This window comes from Meleagris gallopavo, chromosome 2 (genome assembly GCF_905368555.1).
Source record: "Meleagris gallopavo chromosome 2, MGAL_WU_HG_1.1, whole genome shotgun sequence".
NCBI classification, from domain to species: domain Eukaryota; kingdom Metazoa; phylum Chordata; class Aves; order Galliformes; family Phasianidae; genus Meleagris; species Meleagris gallopavo.
In genome coordinates, this window is record NC_139405.1 from 474,417 (window position 1) to 489,569 (window position 15,153).

General features: G+C 38.8%; 2 protein-coding genes and 1 long non-coding RNA gene across 5 annotated transcripts in view; 1 reads left to right on the forward strand and 2 right to left on the reverse strand.

The window, feature by feature from the left end:
• Nucleotides 1–12,706, forward strand: part of PUS10 (pseudouridine synthase 10) — a 33,004-nt gene extending 20,298 nt beyond the window's left edge. Inside the window, exons 9-18 of one of the 2 annotated variants that reach the window (XM_085218478.1) lie at nucleotides 213–298; nucleotides 1,925–2,050; nucleotides 5,970–6,026; nucleotides 6,958–7,034; nucleotides 7,358–7,413; nucleotides 7,538–7,655; nucleotides 8,831–8,973; nucleotides 9,618–9,717; nucleotides 10,762–10,835; nucleotides 11,190–12,706. In XM_085218478.1, the coding sequence (XP_085074604.1) occupies nucleotides 213–298; nucleotides 1,925–2,050; nucleotides 5,970–6,026; nucleotides 6,958–7,034; nucleotides 7,358–7,413; nucleotides 7,538–7,655; nucleotides 8,831–8,973; nucleotides 9,618–9,717; nucleotides 10,762–10,800 (802 nt within the window). In that variant the 3' untranslated portion in view covers nucleotides 10,801–10,835; nucleotides 11,190–12,706. Of the gene's footprint in view, nucleotides 1–212; nucleotides 299–1,924; nucleotides 2,051–5,969; nucleotides 6,027–6,957; nucleotides 7,035–7,357; nucleotides 7,414–7,537; nucleotides 7,656–8,830; nucleotides 8,974–9,617; nucleotides 9,718–10,761 lie in introns of both variants that reach the window. The other variant, XM_010706364.4, reaches the window with a different exon arrangement.
• LOC146544836 (uncharacterized) lies at nucleotides 210–7,140 on the reverse strand. Its single transcript, XR_014881743.1, has 2 exons — nucleotides 5,907–7,140; nucleotides 210–3,994 (listed from the first exon to the last, which is right to left on the reverse strand). It is a non-coding gene; the product is annotated as an uncharacterized LOC146544836 (long non-coding RNA).
• REL (REL proto-oncogene, NF-kB subunit) overlaps nucleotides 12,056–15,153 on the reverse strand; it is a 34,478-nt gene continuing 31,380 nt past the window's right edge. For both annotated transcript variants that reach the window (XM_085218475.1, XM_085218476.1), the window contains one exon: nucleotides 12,056–14,684. In XM_085218475.1, coding sequence (XP_085074601.1) covers nucleotides 13,882–14,684 — 803 coding nt within the window. In that variant the 3' untranslated portion in view covers nucleotides 12,056–13,881. The remainder of the gene's footprint in view (nucleotides 14,685–15,153) is intronic.

A 15,153-nucleotide genomic window follows, 5' to 3' on the forward strand; every position in this document is an offset into this window, starting at 1 on the left:
GACTAACAGAAGTATATTTTGCAATACGCTTTTCTTGATTTTCTTAGTGTTTATTCATTTCTTTGTGTTCTAGCTATTAACGTGAATATTTTATATTTATATTGTGGGTGTGTTTTTTTCTAACTGAAGCCATTGTCTTTCATGTCATTGTTGCTATGGTGATACTGTTACGTCTTGATATTCCTCTTTTTTTCTCATCTTTTCTTATACAGGCATTTTCCATGTCCCCCAAGTCCACCAAAGAACCTTTGTGTTGCTCTGGAAATTCAGTGCAATAATGGTGCAGTTTTTGTGGCTGGTAAAGTGATCTGTTTATTTCTGCTGCTTCTCTTAACCATAAACGTACATTTTCACAAACTGGAGATATGCAGTGCTTTTTAGCATTTTCCTAACACGCTGCTTTATTTCAGGTTACTTTGTTGCATGGTGATTTAATTTTGTTTCTGTGATTCACAGTTTACAGATTGAGATGAACATTCTCGTACAACTGTATGTTGTCTTTAGTTTATGAAGAATTAAATCCAGAAGAATTTCTTCAATACAGTGCAATTCGTATCACAGTTTTAGTTTTTCCTGCCCTCTTGACCTTATCGCTGGTGGTTACTGATCCCTTCTCCATGGAACTCATTTTTTATTGTTTAATAATAAAAAGATACATATATATATGTATATGTATTTTTAGGTATTCAAGAGAAGTTGTCAAACTGAGAAACCCCAAGTTTTGCTTTTTAGCTCCCTCTTGTTCAAATCAAAAGCTAAAATTACAGAACGGGGAGTTGAAAGAAAAAAAAAAAGTATTATTTTCCTATTTCTGTTTTATGGAAAGAGAATTAAGCAGTGTGAAGCTGACTTCTCAATGGTTATTCATAGTACTTTCATTATCTGCCCCAGTGAAACAATATTAGTCAATTTCCCCATCTTTTTATGTGTTTTTTTTATTTTTTGCAGATCAAAATGCAGGAAGAAAACGTGGTTAGATATAGGAAAATATGATACTGAAAGAAAAAAAAAAAAAAAAAAAAAGGTGACAGAGATACAGGTACAATATGCACAGCTACTTTGAAAGCCTTTTTAAATCTAATAAATGCAAGGTTTCACTTACTTGGTAGTGTAGGTTACTCGTTGCACTTTAAGAGTAAGTTTCCTATTTTGTGAACATTTTCACTTGTTATAAAACCTATCAGTAAGAGAGCTCATCTTGGTCACCTGTGTCAGACTGGTTCTTGGTTGAGGTAGTCCTTGGGTCATGGGAGATTGCATGATAGTGTGACACAATATGAGACTTTGACAAATTGATCAGAGGATGGCAATCTCGTTACATAGCAACTTTTCAGAGTTTCTAAAATATGTAATAGTTTATTCTTGAGAGAATGTGCTAGCATGATTTTCCTTATGATAAGCCAAAGCGTTTTGATTTGGGTTTCTTTTGTTAAACATTCGTGGCAGAACTTGGGATTGAAACCTGAACTACTTGATACAGGGGTGTGTGAGAACTTCTTTACTTAGGAGACGTACGTTGGTGGACAGGCATCAACATAGCAGTAGTTTGGTGTGGGGGAGACTGTCTTGATCCCACGCTCTGATTCAACTGGTAATTTCTTCATTCAGTTTACTCAGACTGGGTACATGGACCTCTTCTTTTTCATTCCAAGTTGTGTCAGGCTTCATACAGTTTTGTTTCTGTGGTTTTACCTGAAGGTTTGACTGCAACAGTAGGCTCTCCAAGTCTACTTTTAAGCTGGCTATCTTGGATACTGAAACTCTTGTAGGTCCAGGAACATGAATTTGGTGTAGAACAAGTATAAGCAAGTATGTTTATTTTCATGAGGGCTCCTATGAAAGTTAAATGGGTTATGATATGGAAGACTGAAGCTTTCGTCCATTGCTTTAGAACAATTATAGGTAACATACTTGCTTTTTACAGGAAGGTACAATAAATATTCAAGGAATTTACCTCAAACTCCCTGGATTATTGATGGAGAGCGGAAGCTGGAATCTTCAGTGGAAGAACTGATTTCAGAGCATCTAATGGCAGAATTTAAAGCAGACAGTAAGTATCCAGGAGATCTTTTGCTGTATATATTTTTCTTTATTATTAAAATATTTTTAATAGCTACTCAGTTAATACAGCAGTGTAACAGAAAACATTTTGTTTCTTTTTTCCTCTTACCCATCTAAGTCAAAGCCTCTACACAGCTGTGCTCTGTGAGAAGTCGTATGACTTTGGTTTATACAGTATTTTTTATCATTGTAAAATACCTCCTCAGCTGAGCTGATGATGCAAACATTATGGTTTTATGTAGTAGTATTTTCGCCTAGCCATACTCCACAACAGTTGGTAATTCATTAAATGTCTCCTAATGCTGATAGTTTTTGCCATCGGCATTCCATAATACTTGCTTAGTTTTCAGCCATTTCATGTTTCTTACCTTGATTAATTTTATTTTCTGCAGTGTGTAGAGTTCTAAATGCTTATCCAGGGATTATCCAGGTGAAATAATCTGTTGTATACTACCCTTGAAATTACAGACATAGAAATCTGAAGGAAAAACTACATTACATACTGGTTTAGAACTACTTTCCCCTCCTTTTCTTTCTTGCTTCAGTTGGTATGTTTGCTTGAATACTAGAAAAATCCTCAAACTTTTTCTTCAGGCCAAGTACTATATAAGAACTGATTTAATCTTGCAGAATTATGACAGGTGAATACAAGAAATATATGTAAATAATGTATGTAATTATAACCACACAGGACAGGTATGTCCAACCCGCAGCCTGCAGGCCACATGTAGCCCAACATAGCTTGCAGTGCAGCCCACCACCACACTGTAAAGGCAATGGCTCTTCCCCCCAGGCTGGCCCACCCATTGCTCAGCAACAGCCAAACCGTCAGTGCAATATTAACCATGTGTTGACTGAAAGCAAGGCACCAGGAGGGCAGTGCTGTGCAGCGCTAACTCAAGTGATGGCAAATAGCTGTATGCGTAGTGATGCATTGGCTAAACACAGGGCTCTGAACAGTGAAGAACACACAGTCTTGCTTTCTGTTTTGATGAAGGAGTTTGAAAATAAAATAATAGAATCCTTAGAGTTGGAAGGGACCTTTAAAGGTCATCTTGTCCAACACCCTTGCAGTGAACAAGGACATCCACAGCTAGATCAGGTGGATCAGAGTCCCATCCAGCCTGACTTGAATGTCTCCAGGGAGGGGGCTTCCACCGCATCTCTGGGCAACCTGAGCCAGTGTCTCACCACCCTCACTGTAAAAGACGTATTCCTTATATCTAACCTAAATCTCCCATCCTTAAATTTGAAAGCATTTCCCCTTGTTCCATCACAACAGATCCCAATAAAGAATCTATCCCCTTCCTTCTTGTAGCTTCCATTTAGATACTGGAAGGCCACTCTGAGGTCTTGTTGGAGCCTTCTCTTCTCCAGGCTGAACAGCCCCAGCTCTCTTAGCCTGTCCTTATAGTGGAGGTGCTCCATCATTTGGACGGCCCTCCTCTGGACACTCTCCAATAGGTCCACATCTCTCCTGTACTGAGGACTCCACATCTGGTCACAGTACTCCAGCTGAGGTTTCACAACACAGAGCTGAAGAGCAGGATCCGCTCTCTTGCCCTGCTGGCCACGCTGCTTTGGATACAGCCCAGGGTACAGTTGGCTTTCTGGGCTTCGAGAGCACACTGCTGGCTCATGTCCAGCTTCTCATCCACAAGTACTCCCAAGCCCTTTTTGACAGGGCTGTGCTTAATCCTTTCATCTCTATTAATAGTGAGGTTTGCCTTGACCCAGGTGCTATAGACCTTGCCCTTGGCTTTGTTGAACCTCATGAGGTTCACTTAGGCCCATTGCTCAAGCCTGTCTGGGTCTCTCTGGATGGCATCCCATTCCTTGTCCGTGTTGACTGCATCCCATAGGTTGGGGTTTCAAGACTGCCACAAAAAAATTTACATTTGCGAGACCATTTTCAGTTGATCCAGTACATGACCTGCAAATTTTCAAATGGAAAGTTGCAGTCAGATATTCAACTCAAAAATCTGATCTTGTGTCTTTACTGGGCTTAGCAGAGAAAAATGTCTTTTGCTTCACAATCACATCTTATTCATGTCATCACTTTTTTGCACTGCACACATTTTGAACAATTGTTGTCAAGGATGAAGTACAGGAAGAGTAAAGTTTCATCAGAAATCTCTGATGAACACCTTGAGGCCTAAATAAGAATGTTAACCACCGCCATCGAACCAGACTGGCACGTTAGTTTGACAAAAATGAGGTCACTTATCCCACTAGCTTTATGTTTTTTTCCTTTTTTTATTTTTATTTTTATTTTTTTTTAATGTTTTAAGACAGATTTTTAAAATTAAGATGTTCTGTTACCCACATATTAATGATATTCAGTATTTTGCAGGGGCTGCTCCAAAAGTAATGTCTCCTGTTTTATTATGTTGGCTCATAACATTGGAAGCAGATGATCTATGGCAGTAGAGGTTGAATCTTTCCTTCAATAGCATTGTGTCTCAATGTGACAGATGGCAGCAGAGGAGCATTCTGACAGAATGGAAGTGTGTAGGAAGCAAAGGTGTGTCTTTGAATTCCTCCATGCAGAAAAAATGGCACCCATTAACATCCAGCAATGCTTGCTTAATGCTTATGGAGACCAAACTGTGGATGTGAGCACAGCGAGGCAGTGGGTGCAGTGTTTCTGCAGTAGTTCCTCTGCTCCTGCAGTTTTTGATAAGAGCAGCATGCAGGCTTTTGTTCATTACTGGCGAAAATGTATAGCTAGTGGTGCTGACTCTGTTGAAAAACAGTGTTGGGCAGCTGAGAATTTTCTATAGTGAATAGTGCTATTGTGCTCTTTTATCTGTTGTTGTTTCCATGGAACTAAATAAGAGGCATTACTTTTGGAGCAACCTGCATATACGTGGCCCAAGACAATTTCAGTTTACTATATGCAGCCCAAGCAAGCCAAAAGATTGGACACCCATGATGTAGGAGGACCATTGCCAGCAGGTCAAGGGAGGTGATCTTTCCCTTTTTCTCAGCGGTGTTGAGATATGCCTGGAATACAGGGTCCTGTTCAGAGCTCCCCAGAACAGGAAAGACCTGCACATAATGAAGTGAGACCATCAAAGGGCTGTAAAGATAATTAAGGGTCTGGAACATGTTTTGTACAAGGAAAGTCCCAACTCAGAAAACTGTGCTAGTGTTACAGACATAACCGAGAGCATGGGAAAATTTTCTCACTGTTGTTTTGTTGCCATAGCATGACTAGAGAAGTGAGGGATAACAAAAAATAGGAAATCTTTATGTGCTCTTGTATGTTCCGTATGGGGGGGAAAAAAGTGAAACAGGTTTTTGAAGACCCTTTGGAGCAGAGCTGCAAAGTTACTTTCTAGTTCAGAGTTTAGTGTTCTCCTTCACTGCTTCAGGCAAAGCTTAAAGGTGGAAGAGATATGACAAAGGAAACTAAATATGCAGCAATTCATAGATTGAATACGGGAAAGAAATACACAGAGGCTATCTTTCTATCTGAATTTTCTTCTGTCCAGGTACATATGACTAGCAGAAATTTCTGAAATCTATGGGTGTATTTAGGATAAAAGTTGTGTTTTGGATGAAGACAGCTTGGTTTGATTTTATTCATAGAGTTGAAGTATCTGGGTTAGAAATGAACAAAATTAATTAGTAAGTGGAATTCCTTTAGGATGGTACTACTTTGTTGGGTGTATTCAGGTTTGTCATATTTAGGCCAAAGAATTAGGAGTGTTCTTCAAGAAATTTGTGAACCCGAAGAAATAAACAGTAACTATACCCTGATTTGTTCAAATACAGTGCAGGCTTCATTTTATTAACATAACTATTTCTAGTACATTTTACAGTAGGTTAGAATATCTCACCTTTTCAAAGCTGTGGAGGGTATTAAAATGTAAAATAAACTTCCTTGTTCAAATCTCTTATAGGCTTTAATTTTTCCTCCTCTGGAAGAGAAGATGTGGATGTAAGAACACTAGGCAATGGTAAGGCTTGAAACATCCTCGGTAAAGCACGTAAACAAACAAAATGGTTAACGGAAGCTTTCTTAATAGACCTTGCTGAAGGCTAAGTGCTTAAGTGTGTGACTAGGCATACTTTGAAATTTTATCTTGGAAACATTTTAGTGATATTTATGTATTTATTCCTAAAGACTGAACCTTTTCACAAAAAGAACTGAAAAAGTAAACCTTTTTTAGTGTCCTTGGCTACACAGATGCATGGAAAAGCACAACTGGTTAGAAGTATTTTATTTGCTTCCTATTTTTATATCTTTTGTGTCAGACAGATTTCTGTCTTGTTTTCTGTTGAGTCCCTGTACTTTGCTTCACTGTCGCTGGGGACTGGGGAAGACTCATTGTTTTTTTGAACTTGGCTGTTTTTCTAAAGGTTGGTATTGGAAAATATGCTGAATCTACAATCCAGAGGAGGAGAGAAGAAAAAGTGAAAACTGACAATGATGTGTTCCAGTTGCTGACTGATTTGTAGTGCAGTTCTTGGCACTGCTTATACTGGGGATCATCCCTGGCCCTGAGCATAGAAAGTGCAGCTCTTGCAACAGATGTTTTGCTGAGGGAGTGGGATTTAACATCATCTTGCACCTAGGCATTGCTATAGGTGACAGAAAATAAGCTAATTAACTTTTTTTCTTACTTTATTTTTTAATTAGCACAGACTTCTACAAGATGCCTTCTGGGAAGTTGTAATTTGCACTTAATGCTGATATTATGGTTTAATAGCCAAAAAAGTCCCATAGTTTCTTTCCTTCCATCTGATGCTACATCCCTAAACCCACAAGTTCTTATCCCTCTTTGCGTAACAGCAGACAATTTTCACACCTTCCGACCTTACTGCATAAATTCAAACATTAATTTAGAACAATATGTTTTTATATTTTATGATTGTGCATGTTTCCAGGAAGGCCTTTTGCAATTGAGCTTGTGAATCCTCATAGAATACATTTTACTGCTGAGGAAATGAAAGGACTTCAGCAGGTAAATAATTTATAATTTGCACCTCGTGGAATTCATAAAGTATGTATTTCTTCTCTATCTGAGCAGTTTTCCTAACTGATTCTTTTTTTCTTTTTTTCTTTTTTCTTTTTTTCTTTTTTTCTTTTTTCTTTTTTTTTTTTTCTTTTTTCTTTTTTTCTTTTTTTTTTTTTCTTTTTTTCTTTTTTTCTTTTTTTCTTTTTTTCTTTTTTTCTTTTTTTCTTTTTTTCTTTTTTTCTTTTTTTCTTTTTTTCTTTTTTTTTTTTTTTTTTTTTTCTTTTTTTTTTTTTTCTTTTTTTCTTTTTTTCTTTTTTTTAATGTCACAGACAATTAATAACTCTTCAGACAAAATACAGGTCCGAGATTTACAACTTGTCACCAGGTCAGTATTTATCATCACTGGCAAGGGATTTTAGTGTGATGCTTCGGGAGTTTTGCAAGCATTCTTGCTCACATCATTATAAGATTATTTTATGCTATGTGAGTAATTCATTTCTTTTGTTTAGAGAGGCAATTGGTCGTATGAAGGAAGGTGAAGAGGAAAAAACAAAGACCTATAGTGCCTTAATATGGACAGACAAAACAATACAGAAAGAACATATTGCATTTCTAGATAATATCAAGGTATGTGTAGCTCTTTTTGATAATTTATATCGTGCCTTTCCTGGTATCTTAGAGGAGAATTTATATAAATGCACTCATGGATGTATTTCTTTCTCTGTTGCTTGTTTTTGATCAAGATTCTATAGACTTTCGTACCTCTTTTCACTTCCCCCTTCTCACTCGTTTCATCATTGCCATGTCAGCACTATAGTTGTTTGTTAACCAAGACAAATTACCATATAATGTTGGCCTTTCAGTAGACCAGTTAGTAAAAAATAGTGGAAGAGGGTGAATTCTAGCACTCCTTTCTTTCTCTCAAATTATGTGTTAAGTAAAAGGAACGGTGATGGTCTTTTTCTGCATGTTCTAAAGCCGTTCTTTCACGTCTGCAGAAGTTAGGAGTTTGTAAGGTCTGTGGAAAGTAGTGCAAAAAGGCCTAACCAAGTGCTGCAAGTATAACAGGTGTGCTTTGCCAATAAGAACTTCCTCCAAATGCAGGTCAGAGAGACAATGCTGGTGAAGGAATGTCTCAGTCTTTGTAGCATTGCACTGTTCCCTATGGACTTTGGCCATGAAATGATTCTCAGTTGTGGACTAAAAACACTACAGTTCAGAATAACAACTACTGTGAGCTGTTTCTGGTGGTGGTTTGTTTGTTTTTCAAGCATGCCGCCCCACTTCCTGAAAGGTTACTTTTCAATCTGCTGCATCTTATTTGGGGAAGGGGATGAGAATAGGGAATGAGCTTTTAAAAAGTCTATTATGAGGTCTAATTTTCAGTTTCTTTTTACTCTCACTGTTGTTTCTAAAGCTGTGCTTTAGACAATGCATTTTGTATGTGGGATTTTTATCTTATTTTAGATTGCCTGAGGCTCTCAGTGTGATTTTAAATCCTGGAGTTATTCCAACAAATGACCATTGAGATTTCAAGGTTATTCTGTATTTGTGATTCCATTACATTGTCTTCATATGGGACCTTCTCATATAGCTTTTGAGATGGCTATTCTTTTTTCCTTTGGTAAACATTAAAAAAAATAAAAATAAAAAAATTAGTCCTTCCATGAGGAGATTTCTCAACTCCCTTAACACAGAGTAAGAAGAGATGTGATTGGCTAGTGCTCCATGTGCCTTTAGCTCAATCTGTGCAGGATGTTGCATGCTTCCTTCCTCAGTTATTTTCTTACCTCTTGTAATAGGAATTAAAACTTGACCAGAAGACACCACTCCGGGTTCTTCACAGAAGGCCTCTGGCATTAAGATGTCGAATCATTCACACCATGAAGTCTGAGTACATAGATGAGCATCACTTTCGCCTGCATCTGAAAACACAAGCAGGAACGTATCTTCAGTGCTGTTATTCAACACATTAATGTTGATTGTTGATTAGGGTACTTTAAGCAGTGGGAAGTTTCCTGCTTTTATCTTTGCAGTGTTTCTAAATCTGCTCTTCAACAGTTTCATGTTGCTGATATTTGTTTTTATGTCAGAATTTCACATTCAGTTGTGGGTGGTTTTTATTTTTTTTTTAATGACCATTCTGATAGTTCTAAAGTATATGATACCTATATAAATGTACTGGTTAAAGGTACACTTAAGCCCCTTTTAATTCAAGTGAAAAATTTTTACCTTAGAAAATAACTTTTCCACAATATTTAATGCCCTGTAATGCATAGTGTGGATTGATTATACTCAGAAGCTTAGCCATAGTTGCCACTCACTTTGGAATAAGACATAAAATAGAGACTGATAATACAATTTTTGGCAGTGGAGTCAAAAGACAAGAATTAGTAGTCTTTTAAAATGGGTATGGGCTTAGCAGGATTTCTGCTGTAAATTGGCTTAGGAGTAGAAAAAGACACTATTTTTGCTTTGACTCTTTTCCACCATTCTCCTCTCCCTCTCTTTTTTTTTTCTCTCTTTTTTTTTTTTTCTTTTTTGAGTTCTTTGTGGTGAAATAGACCTTTCCTTAACTGCTGTTTTTAGCTATGTTAAAGAATTTGTGCATGGAGACTTTGGAAGAACAAAGCCAAATATTGGCTCCCTGCTGAACAGAACCACAGACATTCTGGAGTTGGATGTAGAAGTGAGTTGTTCATTATTTTCCACTTTCCTGGAAATTAGTAATGTAATTGCATTTGTGAGGCTCTTTCAGTGAATGTAGTCTAACTGAATCAACATTTCTTACCACGGTTAATAGAAAATTTGACATTTATGCAAAGACGATGGTTTGTACCATGCTGCCACGTGCTTTGGTCATGTGGGATTTTCTCTGCTGAGATAGTTCAGGGGAAGGATGAGAGGATGTATCTTGAATTCATGACACTTATTATTAGTATCCATTGGAACCTTTTCTTTTCGTATTATGTTTACATCATTTCTTTTGAAACAGGAGTTGGATGAAAAATAGGAAAGACTTGACTTCCTCTTTTACTGCTGGTTCAAACAATATAAGTGTTCACTTACTGGAGTCAGATTGGGTAGATAATAGCCTGTTACTACAACATTTATTTTGATTGAAAGAATGTATGTTGTGATTTGAATTTAACATTGAACCTAGTGGTTTGGCAAGGTCTATTTAGAACATAAGTTTTCACTTCAGGTAGCCAGTTATCAACATGCTTGTTTTAATATATTTCTAGAAAACTGTCTAAATGTTACTTCTTGCAGAACAGACTTGCAGATTTTTGTGTATCTTTGGTAGGATAATACAGAAAGAGAGCTTGCAGAGGACACTTCAGTTAGCTCTGGAAGCAGGAGTGTCTAACTTGGCTAGTGCTGATAAGCATTGCTCTCACATGGCTCGCACTTTGAAACAGCAGCTTTGCACACTCAGCAAATGCTGCCCAGCAGCAACAGATGCTGGGCAGTTGTAGTACAAGTAGTTGCAATTCTGCTTTGTAAAGAAAACCTTGCTCCCAGAAAATGCTCTCCAGACACTCCTGAGGCCACTAGAAGAAGGTGGCTGTTTCCTGCCACTTTCTCCTCCTTGTCACATCATGTCTATTTACTGTTGCTTTCCCTGTATTAACCTGTAACTGACAAGCACAGAGGTAGATGGTTTTCTGAGAATAATAGAAAGAGACTTGCCGAAATTGCTGATCTTTACTTTCTTTTCCTGCTCTTCTAGTCTGTTGACACTGACTGGCCTCCAGCCCTGGAGAATTAGCTTCACAAATTGGGATGTCACACAACAGCTCCTGGGTCAGCAGCAGTTTTCTGAAGTCTGTACAGTATCACAACTTGGTTACAAAGTATTTTGTTGAGCATTTGGATCATGTTGATCTGCCAAAGGATACTGTTCCTTTGAATCAACTCAGGTGGTGTTCATTTAATATCTAGCTTTTTAAAAATTTTCTTCTGTGCATACAACCATTTGGCAAGCTAATGTATTGATACAAATCTTCTTTTAAAAATCTGTGAAGAAAAACAAATGGTGTGCTAAGTAGGTACAACAAATATGCTTCATGCAGTACTGTTTGAAATGTTTGATTAAAAATTAAACGATAAAGCTAGATTTGTTTATTATTATTATTGCTTTTATATTTAATGCTGCAGCTTTCTTGTCTGGGTGCGGACAGCACTGAATCACCTGAAATGCAGCTCTAACACTTTCTGAGCACTATTCATGCAGGACTGGTAACCAAGCCCATAGGACAGTGCCTGGAAGGAGGTGGTGTTCTGCTCTGTGCCCAGAAGGGAACTGTTGTGAATGATGGAAAACTTCAGAAGCTATTCAGAAAAGAAGGAAAAGAGAACTTCAGGCTACTGTGTTATTTCTTGACACAAATGATGTATAAGTTCTGTACACTGGAACCACATGTAGGCTGGACAAAACAGACATTAGAAGAGTTCTCCCAAAGGGGAAATGGTGCTAACTGGGACTTCTGCTCCTGTTACAGTTCAGAGACACTCCATCTTGTTTTTAAATGTAAAATACCAACTTGTAAATACTCCAACAGGACGTTTCCTGAGAGTAGAAAGAGCAAGATTTAATTTTGTTCTTGTGGTAAATGTGAAACAGGTAGATGTTTTCTAGCAGATTATGCATAAATGCTGAAATCTAGGAGCCAAACAGTGTTCCTTATCGTATTTCTTCATACCAGAAGGACTTGGATGAAGCTGTTGTATTTCTCCAAGTAGCTGCTCACCCAAAGCAAACCCCCTGCTGCATGAAGCTGTGCCTGTAGCACAGCCTTGGCTGAAGATGAGTGCCTCTCTGTCCATCAGTCGTGCTACTGTGCCACAAAGAACTGCCAAGTGCTGAGGACTCCTTACTACGCTTTGGCCAGCAGCAGTTGTGAACATAATGTAAAATATTCTAGGAAGACCCAGGATAAGCAGCCCAAGCAGGCACCTCTGCCTGGCTTCTCTAACATGTCTTACAGTGGTGCAAGGCTGAGAAGGCTGAAGAAGCTCAGGACTCAGTATAACCAGTTCTTTAATTACCAAACCAACTTGTTTACAAAGGAGAACAGAATTTTGAAAATATTTAATTATACTGTAAAAACAAATTGTGCTATAAAGAGCATTCTATAAAGAAAATGTATACATTCAATAAACTTAAACATTGAGAACTTAAAAAGGAAGAACTGAATAAATGACACATTGCAAGCGTTCTTGTATCTCTTTCATGCTCCCGGAAAGGTGTGTTGCAGAAGTGAGAAAAACTGCTGTAAGTATGGAGTTGGGTACATGGGGTCACGGGGAGCAGTTTTCCAGACTTCATTTGTACACCGTGGAAGAGCCCGTTCTGTCAGACCCGTGAAATTGATGTAATGCGTTACAGCTGCAGCACCTCATTGCTCTGCACACGGTGAATTACTGCATTGAGTAATTACTGCTTTCCCTTAAACCATGGAGGTTTTTGGAGTTCCTTTCTATCTGGTGCATGACTGTACATCTCAAGTGGCTTTTTCTCTTGTGGTTGTGGTTTCTGTTCCCTACGTATCCAAGGGTGCTATGTATTGCTTTTTTCCATGGCGCACTTTTAGATAGCCAAACAGTAAAAATTGGTGTCTTAAGCCTTATCTGCCACAATAACCAGCCGTATAAATAAATACCCTTATACATTTCTTGCCGTGTTGCTTCGTACATTAGTAATGAAATAGCAAAGCCCTAACGCAGACTTGAGCGCCGTACCTAGCCAGATACCTATGCGAGGTGTCACTGGACATCTCGTGCCTCAGGCCTCAGAGTGGAGACTGGGAAGCTAGCAGAAGGGAGGAAGTTCTGGTTCTCGATACTGCGGACTGAAGGCTGTTTTTAATTTACACTGATTGGAACGGCCTCACGTTGTTCATACAGCGCACTGGGGATGGGCTGCATTTCACCTCTTCCCGTGAGGGGTGGTAGGGAGCCAGACCTGAGCAGTCACTTGCATAGCAGGAAACTGCTGGGCCATCTGAGGAAGGAACAGGTAGGTGCTTTGACTCAATATATTTCTGTAGTTCAAAATAAAATGCGCATCATGGCTACACACACACACGCACTAAACAAATTCCAGAGAAATAACAGCATGCTCCATTCCTAAAGCAACAGGGATTTATCATTTAAAATAGTGCACTCGGGATGAAGTGCAAAGAAGTCCTTACTTTCTGCTCGTTCTTCTGTGCAGTGATGCATTTACAACAGAGCTGGATTATTTAAAAACTCAAACCTTCCGGTCTTTAAAACATATCTAACAATGACATAGTCATTAAATTTCTTTAGAGTAAATTTGCCTTGAAAGCAAATGGAATGTGGTGAAACATGGAAAAAAAAATAAAAAAAATCAATGCATAATTTTGTTTTAGGAGAAAAATATTTTATGTGAAAGAGGTTAAGAAATCTAAATCTTTCAAGCAAGTTGAATAAAACATTAACGTTAGGTGAGTCTGAACTAGAGTGCCCACGTGCAGTTTTTTTCCTAGTTTGTCCTTCTGAAAAGTTAATTTCTGTAGCAAAATGTTTTATTTTTAGACAGTATTAACCCTGTGAATTATTGGAAATTTGACCCTTCTGAAAATACCAGCTTTTCTTCCCAATGCTTTAAGTATTAGTAATTCCTTTTTCCAACACCATAAAAAGAAGAGCTTTGAAGGTACAGCACCCCAAATGCTTCTTCGTGGGCACCAGTCTTTGGGCTGATTGATATATATAACTTTAAGTTATATCATGAGATTTGCACAGTAGCATTCTGAAAGAGAAAGCAGAAGGGTGAGTTACTCCTTGGAAAAGCTCTATGTGCCTGCCTCAGCCTACTGCTGGCTCAGTGGTTGTAGCTTTGTAATATGTTTGTATCTAACTGGAAAGACTGATAGAGCTCATCGGTGTGGACACCATCAGTGTCATAGAACTGGTTATCTGTAAGGGTAAGGCTGTTCTGATGGTTCTGGAGAGGGTTGGTTGATAGTCTTGAATCACTTAAAACTTCTTGGTCTAGAAAGCTGCTGTAAACTGCTGTATCAGCTACATTTGGTTGTGAACTGAAGGGAGTGCTGCCAGGCGCTGCCACAGGTGGACATGTTGCAGGCACCTGATGGAGCTGCTGCCTGTGGTTGCTTACATTTAACATCTGAGTATACTTTTCAAAGTTGAGACTGGTGCAGTTCATGTCATTGGTCTCCATGTTCATGATGCTTGCAGCAGTGGCACTGGCCTGATGAGTGCCCTGGACGATGCTGCTACTGGAAACACTCTGCATGTCTGCAGCTGACACCAACGCTGCTCCCATCCCATTTGTGTTGCCAAAATTCCTGTAAAAACTGGAATCCTTCTCATCAGGCCAGTTCAGTGGGTTATCGTGGTAGGCCGGGAGAGAGCTACTGCCCTGAGCACCAGGCTGAGGCACTTCCGCTGTGAAGCTGTTGTGTGAGTGCATGCTGAGCAGGCTGCTGGCTGAAGGGGAGGGGCTGTACAGCTGCTGCCAGCAGGAATGGAGTGTGTCCTGCTTCCCAGGGCCAAGCTGCGCAGGCTGGGTGGGCATCTGGCTGCATGCAGGGTACATCTGACTGGAGCTCGCCAGTGTTCCTAGCCCAGGCAGCATCAGCGTAGGTGAAAACATATTTGGTTCTGTGAAAAGGAAAGATATTACTGAATTCTTATACCATTTTTTATGTTAAGTTACAAATGGTTAAAAAGAAAAAAGAAAGCAAAACTACTGCTAGCTTAATGTGATTACCTGTGGACCAGCACTTGTTCAAATGCTGTCCAGGTACACTATACTTCTGGACAGCTACGTGCCTTGTTCCCCTTCTAAGGGAACAGCTTACATTTAAATAAAGATTGGTAGGCTTACTTTACAGGAAGAAAACCTTTAGAAAATATTACAGGTTCCAAGCAAAGAGATGGGGAGGCCAAGAACTGAGCCTTTTGTCTGAAAGAAGGTGTCTGAACCTAGCGAAAATCAGCACTTTCCTAAAGCTACATTTAAGTAGCAACTAAAGGAAGTAATCCTTAAAGAGGCTTTTAACATAATTTTGATTTCATTTACATTTAATCTTTATGTTGAAAGGACTATAGTGCTCTCCTGGGGAAAGAG